Source organism: Nicotiana tabacum, chromosome 5, assembly GCF_000715075.1.
Source record: "Nicotiana tabacum cultivar K326 chromosome 5, ASM71507v2, whole genome shotgun sequence".
Lineage (NCBI taxonomy): Eukaryota > Viridiplantae > Streptophyta > Magnoliopsida > Solanales > Solanaceae > Nicotiana > Nicotiana tabacum.
In genome coordinates, this window is record NC_134084.1 from 102,375,973 (window position 1) to 102,390,611 (window position 14,639).

At 35.5% G+C, this 14,639-nt stretch overlaps 1 protein-coding gene across 1 annotated transcript; it reads left to right on the plus strand.

Moving 5' to 3' along the window:
* The first annotated feature begins 729 nt into the window (after positions 1 to 729).
* On the plus strand, positions 730 to 2,530 carry LOC107783451 (uncharacterized). The gene is made up of 2 exons (XM_016604420.2): positions 730 to 1,114; positions 1,814 to 2,530. Exon 2 carries the CDS (start codon positions 1,909 to 1,911, stop codon positions 2,323 to 2,325), a length of 417 nt encoding a protein of 138 aa, XP_016459906.1. The 5' UTR covers positions 730 to 1,114; positions 1,814 to 1,908; the 3' UTR covers positions 2,326 to 2,530.
* Positions 2,531 to 14,639: the final 12,109 nt, after the last annotated feature.

Below are 14,639 nucleotides of genomic sequence, written 5' to 3' on the forward strand. Positions count from 1 at the left end.
TACAATTAAACTACAATCTTATGTGAAAAAAAATATTGACAATAAAATTTGCTCTTCATCTACAAAAATCGTCACCGTTTATTGGATTGGTACATTGAACTTTTCCGACTCCGGCAACTTTTCTGTCAATCGGACGACTACCTACAAGTCTACCACAAGCAACACACCTTCTGAAATCTCCAATAGCGATGGTAAAAAGGAGCAGCGACGGTAGTGCTGACCATGTACTCTTCGATATTTTTTCCGGTAATTGAAGAATCACCCACAAGTGTGCTATGTACAGCTATCAAATCAACACAGCTTGCGTCAACTTATGCTGGCAAAATAGCTTCATTTAGCTACTACAATTTTAGCAATCATTACATGAATTAATAGGTAAAATGAGATTCATCACCTAGCCAACAACTTATTTAGTATACTTTTTTTATGTTTATAAAAATGGATTAAAAAACAAAACAAAGTAGAATAAGAAAGAAACGAGAAATAGAAACGGAGAAGAAAAAGAAATGAGAGGGGGAAAACGGGCCGGTCAGATCTTAGTAATTAAGGGGAGAGAGAAACGTGAGATATATGAACACCTTTAATTAAGGAGTAAGAAACTACCAATTAATTATACCTCTAAATTAATTATGGTATATAAATAATAATTTGGTATGCTGAAATATAATAAACACAAACCTTAAACGTTGAGCATAAAAATCCTAAATAAAATTATCTTTTCAACAATTTCTATTACTATTACTGTCCCATTTTTCTTCTCTTCACTTCTTTCATTTGTAGTCTTCTTTGGCTTTGCCTCTTTGCCTTAGCTTATTCCCACAGCTCTCAACCTTTAATGGCATAAATTCATCTCCTCAAAACTCCATTCGCATATTAAACTCTTCATTGTGATCTGTTCTTTTCTATATTTTCTTTCTGACCAGTTTTTTCTACTGGCAAATAATATTTAGCTTCTCTACTTCCATCACTTTTCAACCTTTAACACTTCACAATATTAACCCATCTGAATATTGTTGTTCCTTTGTTTTTTTAATTGGTTTTATGAGATTTTCAAAAATGGTTTTTGGTTAAAGATGCAAATAGTGGCTGATTCTTGAAAAATCCGCTTCTTTAGGTATGTTTCAATCTGTTTTAATTCCAAAAACATCAGAAACAATAGCTTAATGATAGATTCTTTATGGGTTAGTCTAAAGATTCAATCTTTATGATATAGTTTGAGTTTTAATGTAAAGCTGCCATGTGTTTTTTTTCTCTCTCTTGTGTTGTTGATGTTCTTGATTTGCTTCTTAATGATATGGTATGTTGTGTTTTTTTCTTTTTTAATTGCCTAATGAATGTTAGATATTTGAGTTCGTTTTTTCTTGGGGGGGGGGGGTGCATATTTGGTCAAGAATCTTTTTACCCCACTTGATTTAGTTTGTTTAAGCTCTAGTGTTTGAATAATTTATGAAGGATTCATGTTTCATTTGAATCATTCTCTTTATTTAAGTTTTGCTTGTTTGTGGAAAAACTTCAGTTATTTAAGTTTTACATCACACTGTGGAGGTGCGGCCCTTCCCCGAAACTTGCGTGAATGCAGCATGCTTTGTGCATCGTGCTGCCTTTTTTTTTTCCGATTTCAATTTGGAGTTTTGAGGATACACTTTCATCAAAGATAAAGTTTTTCTCTTTACTGTTCATATTGATGTATGATATCCAGTGGGATTCTCTTTCTCAGAACTGTTTTCATGAGTTGAAGTATAATCCTTCTCATATATTGGTCCTTTAAGATTGTGTGGTTCTGTCTAATCCGCTCTTTTCGTGTATTTCATAGGATTTTTTTTTTGGAGTGCTACATGCTATTTTAAGGCCTCTGAGCTTTAGATTTGTAGAAGAAGTCTTCAGGTGCAGAATTTCCAGCTTTGAACAATGGGCAGAGGAAGAGGAAAGGCAAAGAAGCAATCTGTTCGTGACGATATTGGAAGTGGTGAAGAAGAGAAGATACCAGTGCGGAGAAGGGGAAGACCACTGAAACCACTAAAGGATGACGGTGAGGGGAAATTAGAAGAAAATGAGGGGAAATTAGAAGAAGATGAAGATGACGGTGAGAATACCAAAGGTTCTGTCTTAAATAAAGATGTCAAGAACCAAACTGCAGTGAGTATTGGAAAAAAGAGGAAGAGAACTTCACAAGTCAAGGAAGCAGATCCAGTGAAAGTGGAAAATGGTGTTGTGACTAAAACTAACTCCAATGACTTAATAAAGTCGGTTGGATTTAGACAAAATGGGAGTAGAAGGAAAAACAAGCCTAGGCGAGCTGCTGAAGTTGGTGTAGAGTGCAGATGAACGGTTCTTTTTGCTATTGAGGACTAATTCTATGCTGATTTACATGTGCTTTTCTATTTTGCCTCTTGTTATCTTTTCTAGGTTTTTGAAATTTAGCTAAAATTTTCTGAAGAACTGAATTTTTGTGTGGATTTTTGCGGCAAATTCTAATATTCTTCAATGTGCTGCTGCTGCTAGCAAGTTCCATATGTCATGGAAAACTAAACGATATTTTGCCCATGCACTCTAATCTTTGTCACCTTTGATTTTATATATTTGATATGCTTCTTTGATTTCAAATCTCTTTCTTTGGATGTATTAATTGAAGTGCTAGTACTTTAGACACATGACTAGTTACTGCAAATGCCAAAAAGAAACAGCTCCCAGGGACTGACTGAGGTGGCGAATGAAGCTAGCTGAAGACCCATTGTTGCTGTGCTGAATGGAGGGAATATGTTCGTTGGATTTTAGAGTCAGTATGATACTCTCCTTTGCTTTGTTTTGACTGATCGATTTATTCCCATGATGCTTTTTATTATTCGTTTAAAACTGGAAACATTTTTCCATTTACAGCTAACAAAATCCATGCACTTGTCTGGTTTTTGCCTACTGAACATGATGGTGTAACAGCTAGTGAAAAAGTTATGTGATATGTAGATATGGCTTCTACTTCCAAAACATGATGATTAAGGATGTAGGCTTGGCTTATACCTCATGTGATAGTGCTGGAACTTGTGGATTTTAAGGTTCTTCTCAGTATATGTACACTCAGAATCGCTATTCTTGGGACAACTGATTCCTTGTTCATCTTACTCTCTTGAAATATAGCTCCTTTGATGTGATGCAAATTTATATCTTACTATTTAGCACTTGTCCTTGTTTCTCAACTCTTCATCGGAGATGACTAAGATGTTAATTCTGTCATTGTGGCGTTGGAATATAGCGGGAATGCTTCATGCTGTAAATTTGAAGATAGGGGGCAGCTTACATGCATGTTGAAGAAGATTTAAATAGTTGGGACTCTTTATGTTGTCTCCTTGTACACCTTTTTATCTTTTTGGGAAGAAATGGTTTCAATGTTTTGCATCAGCAACAGATAGGATGATAATATAATGGGTATCAACTCTCACTACATATTTATCATTATATGCAGCGGGCACATCTTAACTGAAACATTATCATTTTGAGAGAGTGTGATGTTTAATCATCTGAACTGGGTGAGCCTGTCTGCGAATGGTTTATGATTTTTGCTATTATCTTTATCAAGGTTTGTTTTTTAGTAAAAAAGTAGTAGTAGTATAATATTTCAAAAAGACATGAAGTACTATATAGCACCAATTAGCTGTTGAAATAGTAGTTGGTATGTTTCATGAACTAATGTGTCACCAAAACTTAAAATTTTCTAACTCCAGTGTCATTATTCATTAGGACGCACTCCCTCCGTTCACTTTTACTATGGCTTAGGTCCAGACTCCAGAGCCCATACTAACAACAACAACATACCCAGAGATAGATATTATCCCACATCGTAGGATCTGGGGAGGGTAGTGTGTACGCATACCTTACCCTTAAGGATAGAGATGTTGTTTACAATAGATTTTCGGCTCAGGAAAACATAAACACCACATTAATGAAAATATAGACAAGAAGGGACAGTACCAAAAAGGCATATAAAAGCAGAATAAAAACAACAAGATAGTAAGGTGATCAACAATGAAGGAAATAATGGTTAGTCATAAAAACCTACTACCAACAGAAAGCGAGACTGCATGCCAATACTATTGTTATGAACACTCTAGACTACCTACTCTAGTACCCTAATTCTCGACCTCTATACTTTTCTATCAAGGAACATGTCCTCGGTCAGTTGAAGCTGCGTCATGTCTTGCCTAATCACCCTTCCGCACCTCTTTTTTGGCTTACCTCTACCTCTTTGTAGGCCCTCCAATGTCAACCTCTCACACCTTCTCACCGGGGCGTTTGTGCTCTTCATCCTCACATGACCAAACACCTAAGCCGCGCTTCCCGCATCTTGTCCTCAATAGGGGACACACCCACCTTGTCGCGAATAACTTCATTTCTGATCCTATCTAACCTGGTGTGCCCGCACATCCATCTCAACATCCTCCTCTCCGCTACCTTCATCTTCGGAACATAAGCAATCTTGACTGGCCAACACCCGGCCACATACATGAAGGGTTGGTTTATTCATATTACACATCCATCTAGGCAATCACTAGTTACATTCGACGAATATTTGATTGATTGTATGACGTCGTTTGAAATAAGTCTGTCCTGAGCTCCTGACTTTTTGTTATTGTTTATCCGGAGTGTAATAACTCTTCAAGGTTTCTATGTACTAGTACTTGCAGTTGTCACAAAAACGAGTTCATCACTCATATTATCACGCGAAATTACCTAGTAAAGTCATTTTTCTTTCATTTGTAATAGAAAATTCACTTAACTATACCTATAGCATTCAGAAGGTCACTCAACCAAATTACTCACAATTTTAATGGTCAAATACTTATTTTACCCTTTAAATTATCAATCATTATCTTCTTTCTTTTATATTTTTAATATTTTTTCCTCTTTTTAATCTATATTATGGACCATCTATCGAAAACATAAATTTATTCATAAAGTAAAAAAGTGCAAAATATTTTTCAAGCATATATAATGTTGGAATAGTAAAATAAAAAAATTAATTAGAATAATTTATTTGCATAAGTGATTTCGATAGTAATGACAAGAACTCAAAAAGAAAATTACAAAATTTAAAATAAAAGAGAATAAAAGCTTTTAAAACTGATATTCCATGCATTTAATATACACAATTTAAAATAGAGATATCGTTTATAATATATATTACATATGCTTAAAAATTATGCTCAATTATTTTATTATTCTAATATTATATATGCTTAAAAAAGTTTTGCACTTTTTTACTTTATAATAAAATTTAATCATACTATAGGTAATTCTATAGTATAGATTAAAAAGAAAAAGAATATATCACAATATTTAACAAAAAAGACAAATGACGAAATTTAGAGGGTAAAACAAATATTTGACCGTAAAATTTTGAAAAATTTGGTAGAGTGACCTTCTGAGTATTATATGCATAGTTTCATGACATTTCTGTTATAAAAGAAAGAAAAATAATTTTACTAGATAATTTAGAATCTTGAAATTTAGTACTCCTTCTGTCTTAAATGATAAGATCTTATTAGAGATAAAGTTTAAGAAATAAATGAAAACTTCTAAAAGCTAGTGATTTAGAATAAGACATAAAATTTTGTGACTATAAATACACTAAATAAGGGTAAAATAAGAAGAAAAAAATTTAATCATTTTTAAATGCAGAAGAGTGATTTTTTTTTAATATTCTACTAAAGAAAGTATGACACCTAAATTAAGTCACGAAAAAGTAACACAATATAACTAGGGAATAATTTGTTGGTTCCACCCAAGCTGTTTGAAATGAACGTGTCCCTAAACTAAAATTTGTAGCTCAGGTCACCATATAGGATACTGCATTATATTTCCGATTGAAATTGATTTTTAGTTTTTACTATAACAAAATTAACGTGAAGTTAGACGTTCTAGACAGGGGCGGCTCAAGCACATACGGGGCCTAAGGCTATAGTTCAATATGAGGCCTAAATTTTTAAAAGAAAGTTATAAGATATGTTTTTATTTGAAGTCTATTCTTCTAACTTTTTGAGATACAAAGTTGTTAATAATTTTTTTTATAATCGATTTTCTCTAATAGTTTATGTTCAATTGACAATATAACCAACTCATTTAATCTTTCTTGAGATATTGTTGATCTTAGATAAGATCTTACATAGCAATAGAAGTATAGAACTATTGAAAACTTAAAAATATTGTTTAACACTTGAACTAATGAAATCTTAGAGAAAGAAGATGAGTAATGAAATCTTGGAGAAAGAAAGTGAGTAAGAATATCAAAGAGAAAGATAGAAAATATGTAGGATTTTCTGAAATATGAAGAGAAAAGAAAGATTGACTTAGACAAACTAAGGAAGAGAGAGCAAAAATTTTAATGAAGGAGTAAAAAATAAAAAATTGAAACTTTGCGAAAATTATTCATTTACCCATTTTTAAGTAAGTCAAATTATTACCTCATTTATATATCTAAAAAGTTTTCTTTCCTTTTATATTAAAAACTCTATTTTTTTATTAAAAATACTAAATATTATTTTTTAAATACTTATGAACTTATTATTTTTTAAAAATGGGGCCTAAGGCACAAGCCTTACCCCTCATAACTATGGAGCCGGCCCTGGTTCTAGAATATCTGGCTAATTGCTTTTTCGCTGGCGACTATAATTCAGGATAATTTAGTTTCCAAAAAGCTATTCTTTGTTTAGTGTTTACTACTATGTACTTATATTTACTTCTAATCCAACTAGGCAGTTTTCAAACTATGAATCAAATCTGTGACATATTTTTTTTATCAAAATTATTTATTTCACACTCAATTTCTTCATAGTATATATATTACGCACCTCTTTTGTTACATGACATGCTCGTGCTTAATAAAAAATAAAAAAATAAAGCGGCAATATTTTGTCTAAATCCATATTTTAGTGCCACGTGAATAATAATATTTTCCTTATTTTACACTTTTATCAAATGAAAAAAGGTGCCAGATGTTTACCAAGAAATCCTCCCCCCTCCCCCGGGGGTCTCTTCCTCAGTAATTTCATAAAATCCACCAAAGACCATGATGTAAATCTTCTTTAAAATTGTTCTTCCAAACTTCTCTTGCTTCTTTTTCTACCATTAAAACTCACCAACACATCTAATCTTTAAATAAATAAAAAGTTTTATTTTTTAGTATTTTATGAGAATGACTGAAATAAAATCCCCAACTCAGTTTCCTTCATATACGGGAAGGTTTGAGATTTTATTAGCAATCGAGTTCTTTAATTCAAGGAAACGAAAAAATGATGTTTGGTTATGGTATACTAGAAAACTTATTCAAAGTTGTAACATGAAATCAAAATTATTTAGTATTTGATATTTGCTAGTATTTAATTCATATTTAAATAAGATTTATAGTACAAATTATATAGGAATAGTTGTTTACCAGTAAAAAGGTACAGTTGAATTTATTACATAGTTTATAGACAAACGAACTGATTTGATCTGAAAATGATAAATAAACGAGATTAAAAATAAGACTTAGCAGTTAAAATAGAAGAAAATGACAAGTTTGGCTCTGAGAGTAATGGCTCCGAGGACAGAGATAAGAACAATATAAAAGAACAAATAAAGTTATCTTATTTAGCTTGAGAATAGAATATAGCATAAGTTTTGCCAAGAATTTTGTGTCTTACAATGACTGTTGAGACTACAATTTATAATTATACTAAGGGAAACAAAATCCTAGGATCAAGCCCTCTTAAATGACTATAAAGGAGCCATTGATGAAGATGTAACGGCTGGCCATGAATGCAAATATTCTCTGCCATGGCTGCCCATTTAATGCAGGAAATGTTCTTCATTGAATGCTATCCGATGGTAAACATTCGATCTGCTCACGTTGACCATGCTCCCTTCGGGGTCTATCCGATGCCAATTACAGTTGTTGCTCCCGGTACTGGTTGTTACTTGATTTCCTTTGTACCTGTCTTGGCTCGACGTGTCACGCTATCATTCGATCATTTATTATAAACTAATTTTACCTATATAAATAGACCCCTGCTATTAAGTGGCATATCTTTGTCTCATCGGGATGTTGGTGAAGATTCCTTTCTTGGCGGAAAATATTCTGAAAACCTTCTGAACAATCTCTAACGCTTGAAAGGACGTACGCCTTCTCGAGTTTAATACCCCGAACACGTGTTGCCCCACGATTCGGCAATATTTTTGCCGGTTCTCGAGATAATCATGATCATAATTTTTGCCGTCTATATCTTTATTTATACCCATCATTTTACCTCTTTCACTTTCAAAACATTCATCATCTTCTTAGCACTTAACGTCCTTCTGCTTTTATCATTTTATGACTTTCTTTAAAAAGCTTCACTTCCCTTTTATTATCATGGCTTCTTTTACTGAATCTTTCAAATACTCTAGTCTTCTCTTCGGTGGAGGCCCGAAGAGAAGCAAAAACAAAGAGGTTGATATTGATGATGATCCTCCCATGGTAAGCACCATCATACCCAAACATCTAAGTATCATCAATGACTTCCAGAAGAAGTTTTCCTCCGCGTCTCCACAGACATGGGCCATTAGCAAGTATCCTTCCTCTATTCGCCCTTTCAGTATTCCTGCTGTGAAGGAGGACTGCAACTACCCAGACCTTAACATTATCTCTCCTGACATGATAGAGCTGGTTACCTTCACCAAGGAAGGTTTTACGTATGTCTATAAGTATCCTTTCATCTTGGGTCCATTTTCTTTAAGCGGAGGGCTCGACCCCGTGATCTTAGAGTTATGCCACCGGTACCAGGTCTGCTTGGCACAAGTAGGCCCTTCCGTATGGCAAACTGTGGCTTGTCTATGCCAATTATGTACGGAGACTTGAAAAATCCTAACCCTGGCACATATGATGAATCTCTACCCCCCCAAAATCTTCTATGGGGGAGTAATAAATTTCAACAAACGCGGTTACCTCTCGTATTTTCCTAACCCTGGCATATATGACTTTGTGGCCTATACTATTTTATTGTCTCAAAGCCTGTCACCTCTCGTATTTTCCTTCACTTGACTATAGACTCTGTAATACTGTCATTTTGATCTACCGTTGTTATCCATGTATCACGTCTTACTCATGATGCTCCATTAATTCTCTTATAATTTCTTGCTATCATTTTTGTCAATCACTTTATTCCTAAAACTTCGACAAGACATTCTTTTGCTTTTAGTTCCCCTTGCTCCATCCATGGGCTCTTCGAATTACCTAACATTCTTTCTCTACTAGGGACGGGAGCCATACTAAGGTAATATTTATCCTTTCAAGGTTTCCAGTACCTATCTTTGTAGTACTCATATCTAGCTACACTATTTTAGAGTACACCATCTGGGTGTCTCACAAGGAGATCTATTAGTACATTTGCAATATCCTTCGGAAATGTTAATTAACGCAAACTGTCTATCCACTATTTTGGGTCACTCTAACCCCAGCCAGATCCTGATATTCGTCCCTCTCTTATACTTATTTTGTTAGCCCTCATAGAGCATAAATGAGATGGGGTTCGGTCAATTGCACATACCTCTGTTACTATTGAAGGTAACTCAAAATGCTTATATCTCCCTCCTGAGTTGAAAGTACCGATACTCTTTATTAACTGGGTACCTCGTACCTTGCTTCTTTTACTTGCTGGAACTTATGTCTACTTTCTAATTCTCTTTTTCCTTTTTATCGTAAAAGTGGATAGGCATTCTTGCCTTAGGGATCCTTATCAAGAAGCTTACACGTCTTAGTATACACATGGTCTATTGAATACTTCATATTTATCCATCATAAGCATGATGCAAAAATCGAGTCCTTCTAACTCAACTCTTCCATAACTATATTTCTTACCAACTGTTTTTCTGGGTTTAGGCATCGTCGTATTATGAACAAGATAAAATTTAGGAAATTGAGTTCCTACAACTGAGCTTTACCACACGATCTAGAGTAAGAAGAAAAAGTGACAGTCCTAAATTCCCTATTGCCTCCTGCTTATAAGTGTGGTGCACAAGACACCCATAAACAAGACTTTACTAGACACAACTTGTAGATTCCCTAGGACAGAACTGCTCTGATACCACTTCTGTCACGCCCCGAATCTGGGGGGCGAGACGGGCACCCGGTGCCTCACCTATCCTTGCGTATCAACTTGCAACTAAGGGACTCTGAACATATAATGTCATACTTTGTCCATGGGACACATTGCAAGACAATTGCAAATGATGACTAAACATTAATATAATGCTGGGCCGACAAGGCCCTCATAGCTACTATAGCTGGAAAACCAACAGAATATACATAAAAGTCCTACAAGCCCAACATACAGCACTAACTAACAAGATATGTCTACAAGCCTCTACTGATGGATATACTGTGATCGGAATAGGGCCATAGTCTACTCATATATATATATACAAGATGTACATAAAGCTCTAGATCCAACAACTTCGAAGGGCATGGAGCTTATCAATCAAGCTGAACTCAGGCAACACTTAATGAGGAGGTCTACCCGTCTGTCTATCTGAACCTGCATGCATGAAATGCAGCACCCCCAGAAAAGGGACGTTAGTACAAAATAATGTATCGAGTATGTAGGGCAATATACTGAAAGCTGAACTGATAATATAACAACTGAAAACAACTGGAAGTAAAAGATAATATGAAGATATGCTTACCCGGTGATACTGACTCAAAACTCTCAATATAGTAAGTAAAATAGCTGTCATGCCTTATAAGGCTCGGTATATATATAATTGCTCTACCGTAGTAGACTCGCTCATAGGCTCTTGACCATACTAGGCTCTGTATCTTGGCCAACTAGGCTCGCTCATAGGCGCTCGACCATAGTAGGCTCGGTATATAACTTGCCATCTTATTAGAGTTTGCCCAATAGGGGCCTGCCCATCGATTATAGCTTGATGGTAATGAAAATACTGTAATACTGTATATATAAACTCTCTGCTCTCTTGACTGGAAGAAGGAAATACTCAATTGAATATTGTACTTACAAGACTAGGAAAAATATACGTAAATTCCGGAATATGAATTTTTCTTTATGCCTCGTTATCAAACTTGTGTAATTACCGGATCATGCAAAATGAAGGAAAAGCTTAGCCTTAACATACCTGAACCGATTCTATTTTGCGAAAACACGTAACGGAGGATAGAAGTAGAAAAAAATCCGTATGATATTTTTGAGAAAGATTGTACTGTGCCTTCTTTGAATTAGAATTTCACGTTGCATCTTGTAGTATTTCAGGGAATCTCATGTTGGTCATTATTATTTCTCTCTTAATAATGTTGGAATGTCATTTTACTTAGTCTTAGAAAAATTCCATACCTTACTAATAAGTAGACCAAGTATCTCTACGTGTAAACAAGATGGCCTTTTGCCTTATGACTCATTTTATGCATTTTGCCACTTTGTCTTAGTCTATGCCATGTGCAATCCCCAAAAGACACTTATTCACTTAATATTATAATTATCTTCATAATTAATCAATTATCCACATAATTAAAAATTATCTCAAATTACCTAGAATACTACTCACTTTTAACACACCTTATACACTTTACTATCATGGTCATGTAGTACCTTGTATGATACTAGTCCATAAGTACCGGGTATTTTAGCTCGGGCCGTATTTTATCCCAAAATATCAAACTTTAATGAAAATTTATTTTCTTCGATTTGCTTACCCTCTCATCTTCACGAATTTATTTATCACTTGTTTGAAATAACATAATGCTTATAATCTCCAAATAATCTTGTCCTTGAACTGAGGTTAATTATCTTACGACAATTTCACGTATAATACTACAGGGTGTAACATCATCGTAATATAATACTGCAGGGCATAATATCGACGTAATACTGCGGGGCATAACATTTTTGGCCTCGGCATGGTCCTTAATGAACAAATCTACAAGTATTTCAAAAGAGTCTATTAAATTCTCGGGTAAGAGTGAATACCATGTCAATGCCCCCTTCGTAAGAGTTTCTCCAAACTTTTTCAGCAGAACCTATTTGATCTCATATTGAGCCAAATCGTCCCTTTCACCACTGTTATATAGGTTGTGATGTGCTCCAGATGGTCCAAAGTCACATCGTACTTTGGTATGTCCGACAACTTGAACCACTTCGAAATTAACTCCGGTGCTGCGCTCGGCTTAAACATTAATTGAGTATATTTTTTCAAATCTGGGCCCTTCAAAACTGGTGGTGCACCTGAAATCTGATCCATTCGGGCGTGAAACACCTTCGCATTTTGATCTATTCGTTCATTTATTTTCCTTTTAAATCTCATGAGCTCAATTTTGAAGGGATCATTACTATTATCCTTACCAAATCTGCTACCGGTCCCCCCTGCACCGTCAAAATCGACCTCACCCCTCGGTTTTTTTTTATCAACTCTTTGATCCATTTTGTTTGTAGGAGCGCAAGGAGGAATCGAGCCCCTTCCTATTGCGTTGTTATAAGCGCCGGACAATTGTTGCTTAAATTCCGTCATTTCCTGATCTTACCTTGAAAGGTGGCCCATGATGGCTTTTGTTGTTCTATGAGGATTCTTACTGTTTCCACAACTTGTTCCTCTTCCACATCATTGGGAGTTGGCTCGCGTAGATGTTGGGGATACTGTCCTTCATGGACCGGGTTTGCTTCTACCCCTCATTGCCAGTGTCGCTGATTGAATCCTCATGTTGAGGCAGATTTTCATGTCCCTCAACATTGTGTGCGATGTTGACATTGTTAGCTGCCATCTTCAATTTCTTGCTAAGGAATAAAAAATCAAACAAGTTAATAATAAACACAAGGATCAACTCAATTACGCAACTGTATATGCCCCACGGTGGGCACCAAACTATTTACCCGTAAAATGGTACAGTTGAATTTATTACGTGATTTATAGACAAGTAAACTGATTTGATCCGAAAATAATAAGTAAACGGGATTAAAAATAAGACTTAGCAGTTAAAATAGAAGGAAATGACAAGTTTGGCTCCAAGAGCAATGCCTCCGAGGACACAGATAAGAACAATATAAAAGAGCAAATACAATTATTTTATTGAGCTTGAGAATAGAATATAGCATAAGTTTTGTCAAAAATTTCATGTCTTACAATGGTTGTTGAGACTACTATTTATAGCTATACCTACGGAAACAAGATCCTGTCACGACCCTAAAACCGACCCGGTCGTGATGGCGCCTATCGTAAAACTAGGCCAGCCGACACAACTCCCGAATTAACCATTAATAAGTAAGAATCATTTTTAAGCCTTTAATTAAACAAATGTTTCATAATGTAAGTCTAAATGAACATTGCAAAAATAATATACAAGTCCGACATCGGGGTGTCACAAGCCACAAGCATCTACTAAGGTCTGAATACAATGAAAAGTTTGAAAATGTATTAAATACAGTCTAATGAAAATAGGGGGGGAGAAAAGCAGTGCTGCAAACGTCGGACAACTACCTTGCTAACTCCAATGACTCTGCCACTGAGCAATCAACACCCGCTACCGGGTTCAAAAATACCTGAATCTGCACACAAGGTGCAGGGAGTAATATGAGTACTCTAACTCAGTAAGTAATAAAGGTAAATGAAAGCTGAGCAGTAAGAAAATATGCAAGACATAACATAATGCTACAACAAATGCAGTACATTTCCAAAACAGTACGAAAATCGTTCTCTTCATAAATCAAGCTCAGTTTCAGAAAAAAAAATCCTTTTAAAACAACTTTCAATGGTTTCAAACGAGTGATAAAACATTGAGTAAAAATGATAGAAAATGTAAACAGCCCCTCGGGCATAATATCAACAGAACCAGCCCCTCGGGCTACCTCACAATCACTCGTAATCAGCCCCTCGAGCATAACATGAATCAAGAACCACCCCTCGGGAAATAACATGAAACAATATCAGCCCTTCGGGCTACATCACATCTCACATTGGGTACCCACGCTCACTGGGGGTGTACAGACTCCGGAGGGGCTCTTACAGCCCAAGCGCTATTACAAGCCATCTCGTGGCATAATCAATCAGGCCCTCGCCCTCACATAACAAGCCACCTCATGGCATAATAAATCAGGCCCTCGTCCTCTCATATATCACAATTTAGTACAACATGTTGCATCGTGCATCCCGATCCCATAATATCCTCACAACATAAGCCCTCGGTCCCACTCAGTCAAAAACCTCTCAAGCCATTCGGGCTATCAGTAAAACAGGGTGCTCAGCCCAAAATATCATTTTATGCATTAAAACGGAGTAATAAAGATTGCGTTATGAAATCAGTAAATACAGCATGACTGAGTATAGATCTTAAATCAAAAAGAGTGAGAGGATAATAAGAAAAAGCCCCTAAGGGTCCAAACAGCTCTGGCACAAGGCCCAAATATGGCATTCAGCCTAATTTATAGGAAATTCTTTCTAAAACACATAAGTATCATATAATTTAAGTCAAATACTCAACTTTATAGTTGCTACGGGATGGACCAAGTCACAATCCCCAACGGTGCACACCCACACGCACGTCACCTAACATGTGCGTCACCTCAAAATAGTAAAGCAATGTGAGATCTGGGTTTCATACCCTCAGGACAAACATTTTACAATCATTACTT

What these genes read in the sequence shown, in the direction of transcription:
- LOC107783451 (XM_016604420.2), top strand. Translation starts at nt 1,909, where the DNA reads ATGGGCAGAGGAAGAGGAAAGGCAAAGAAGCAATCTGTTCGTGACGAT.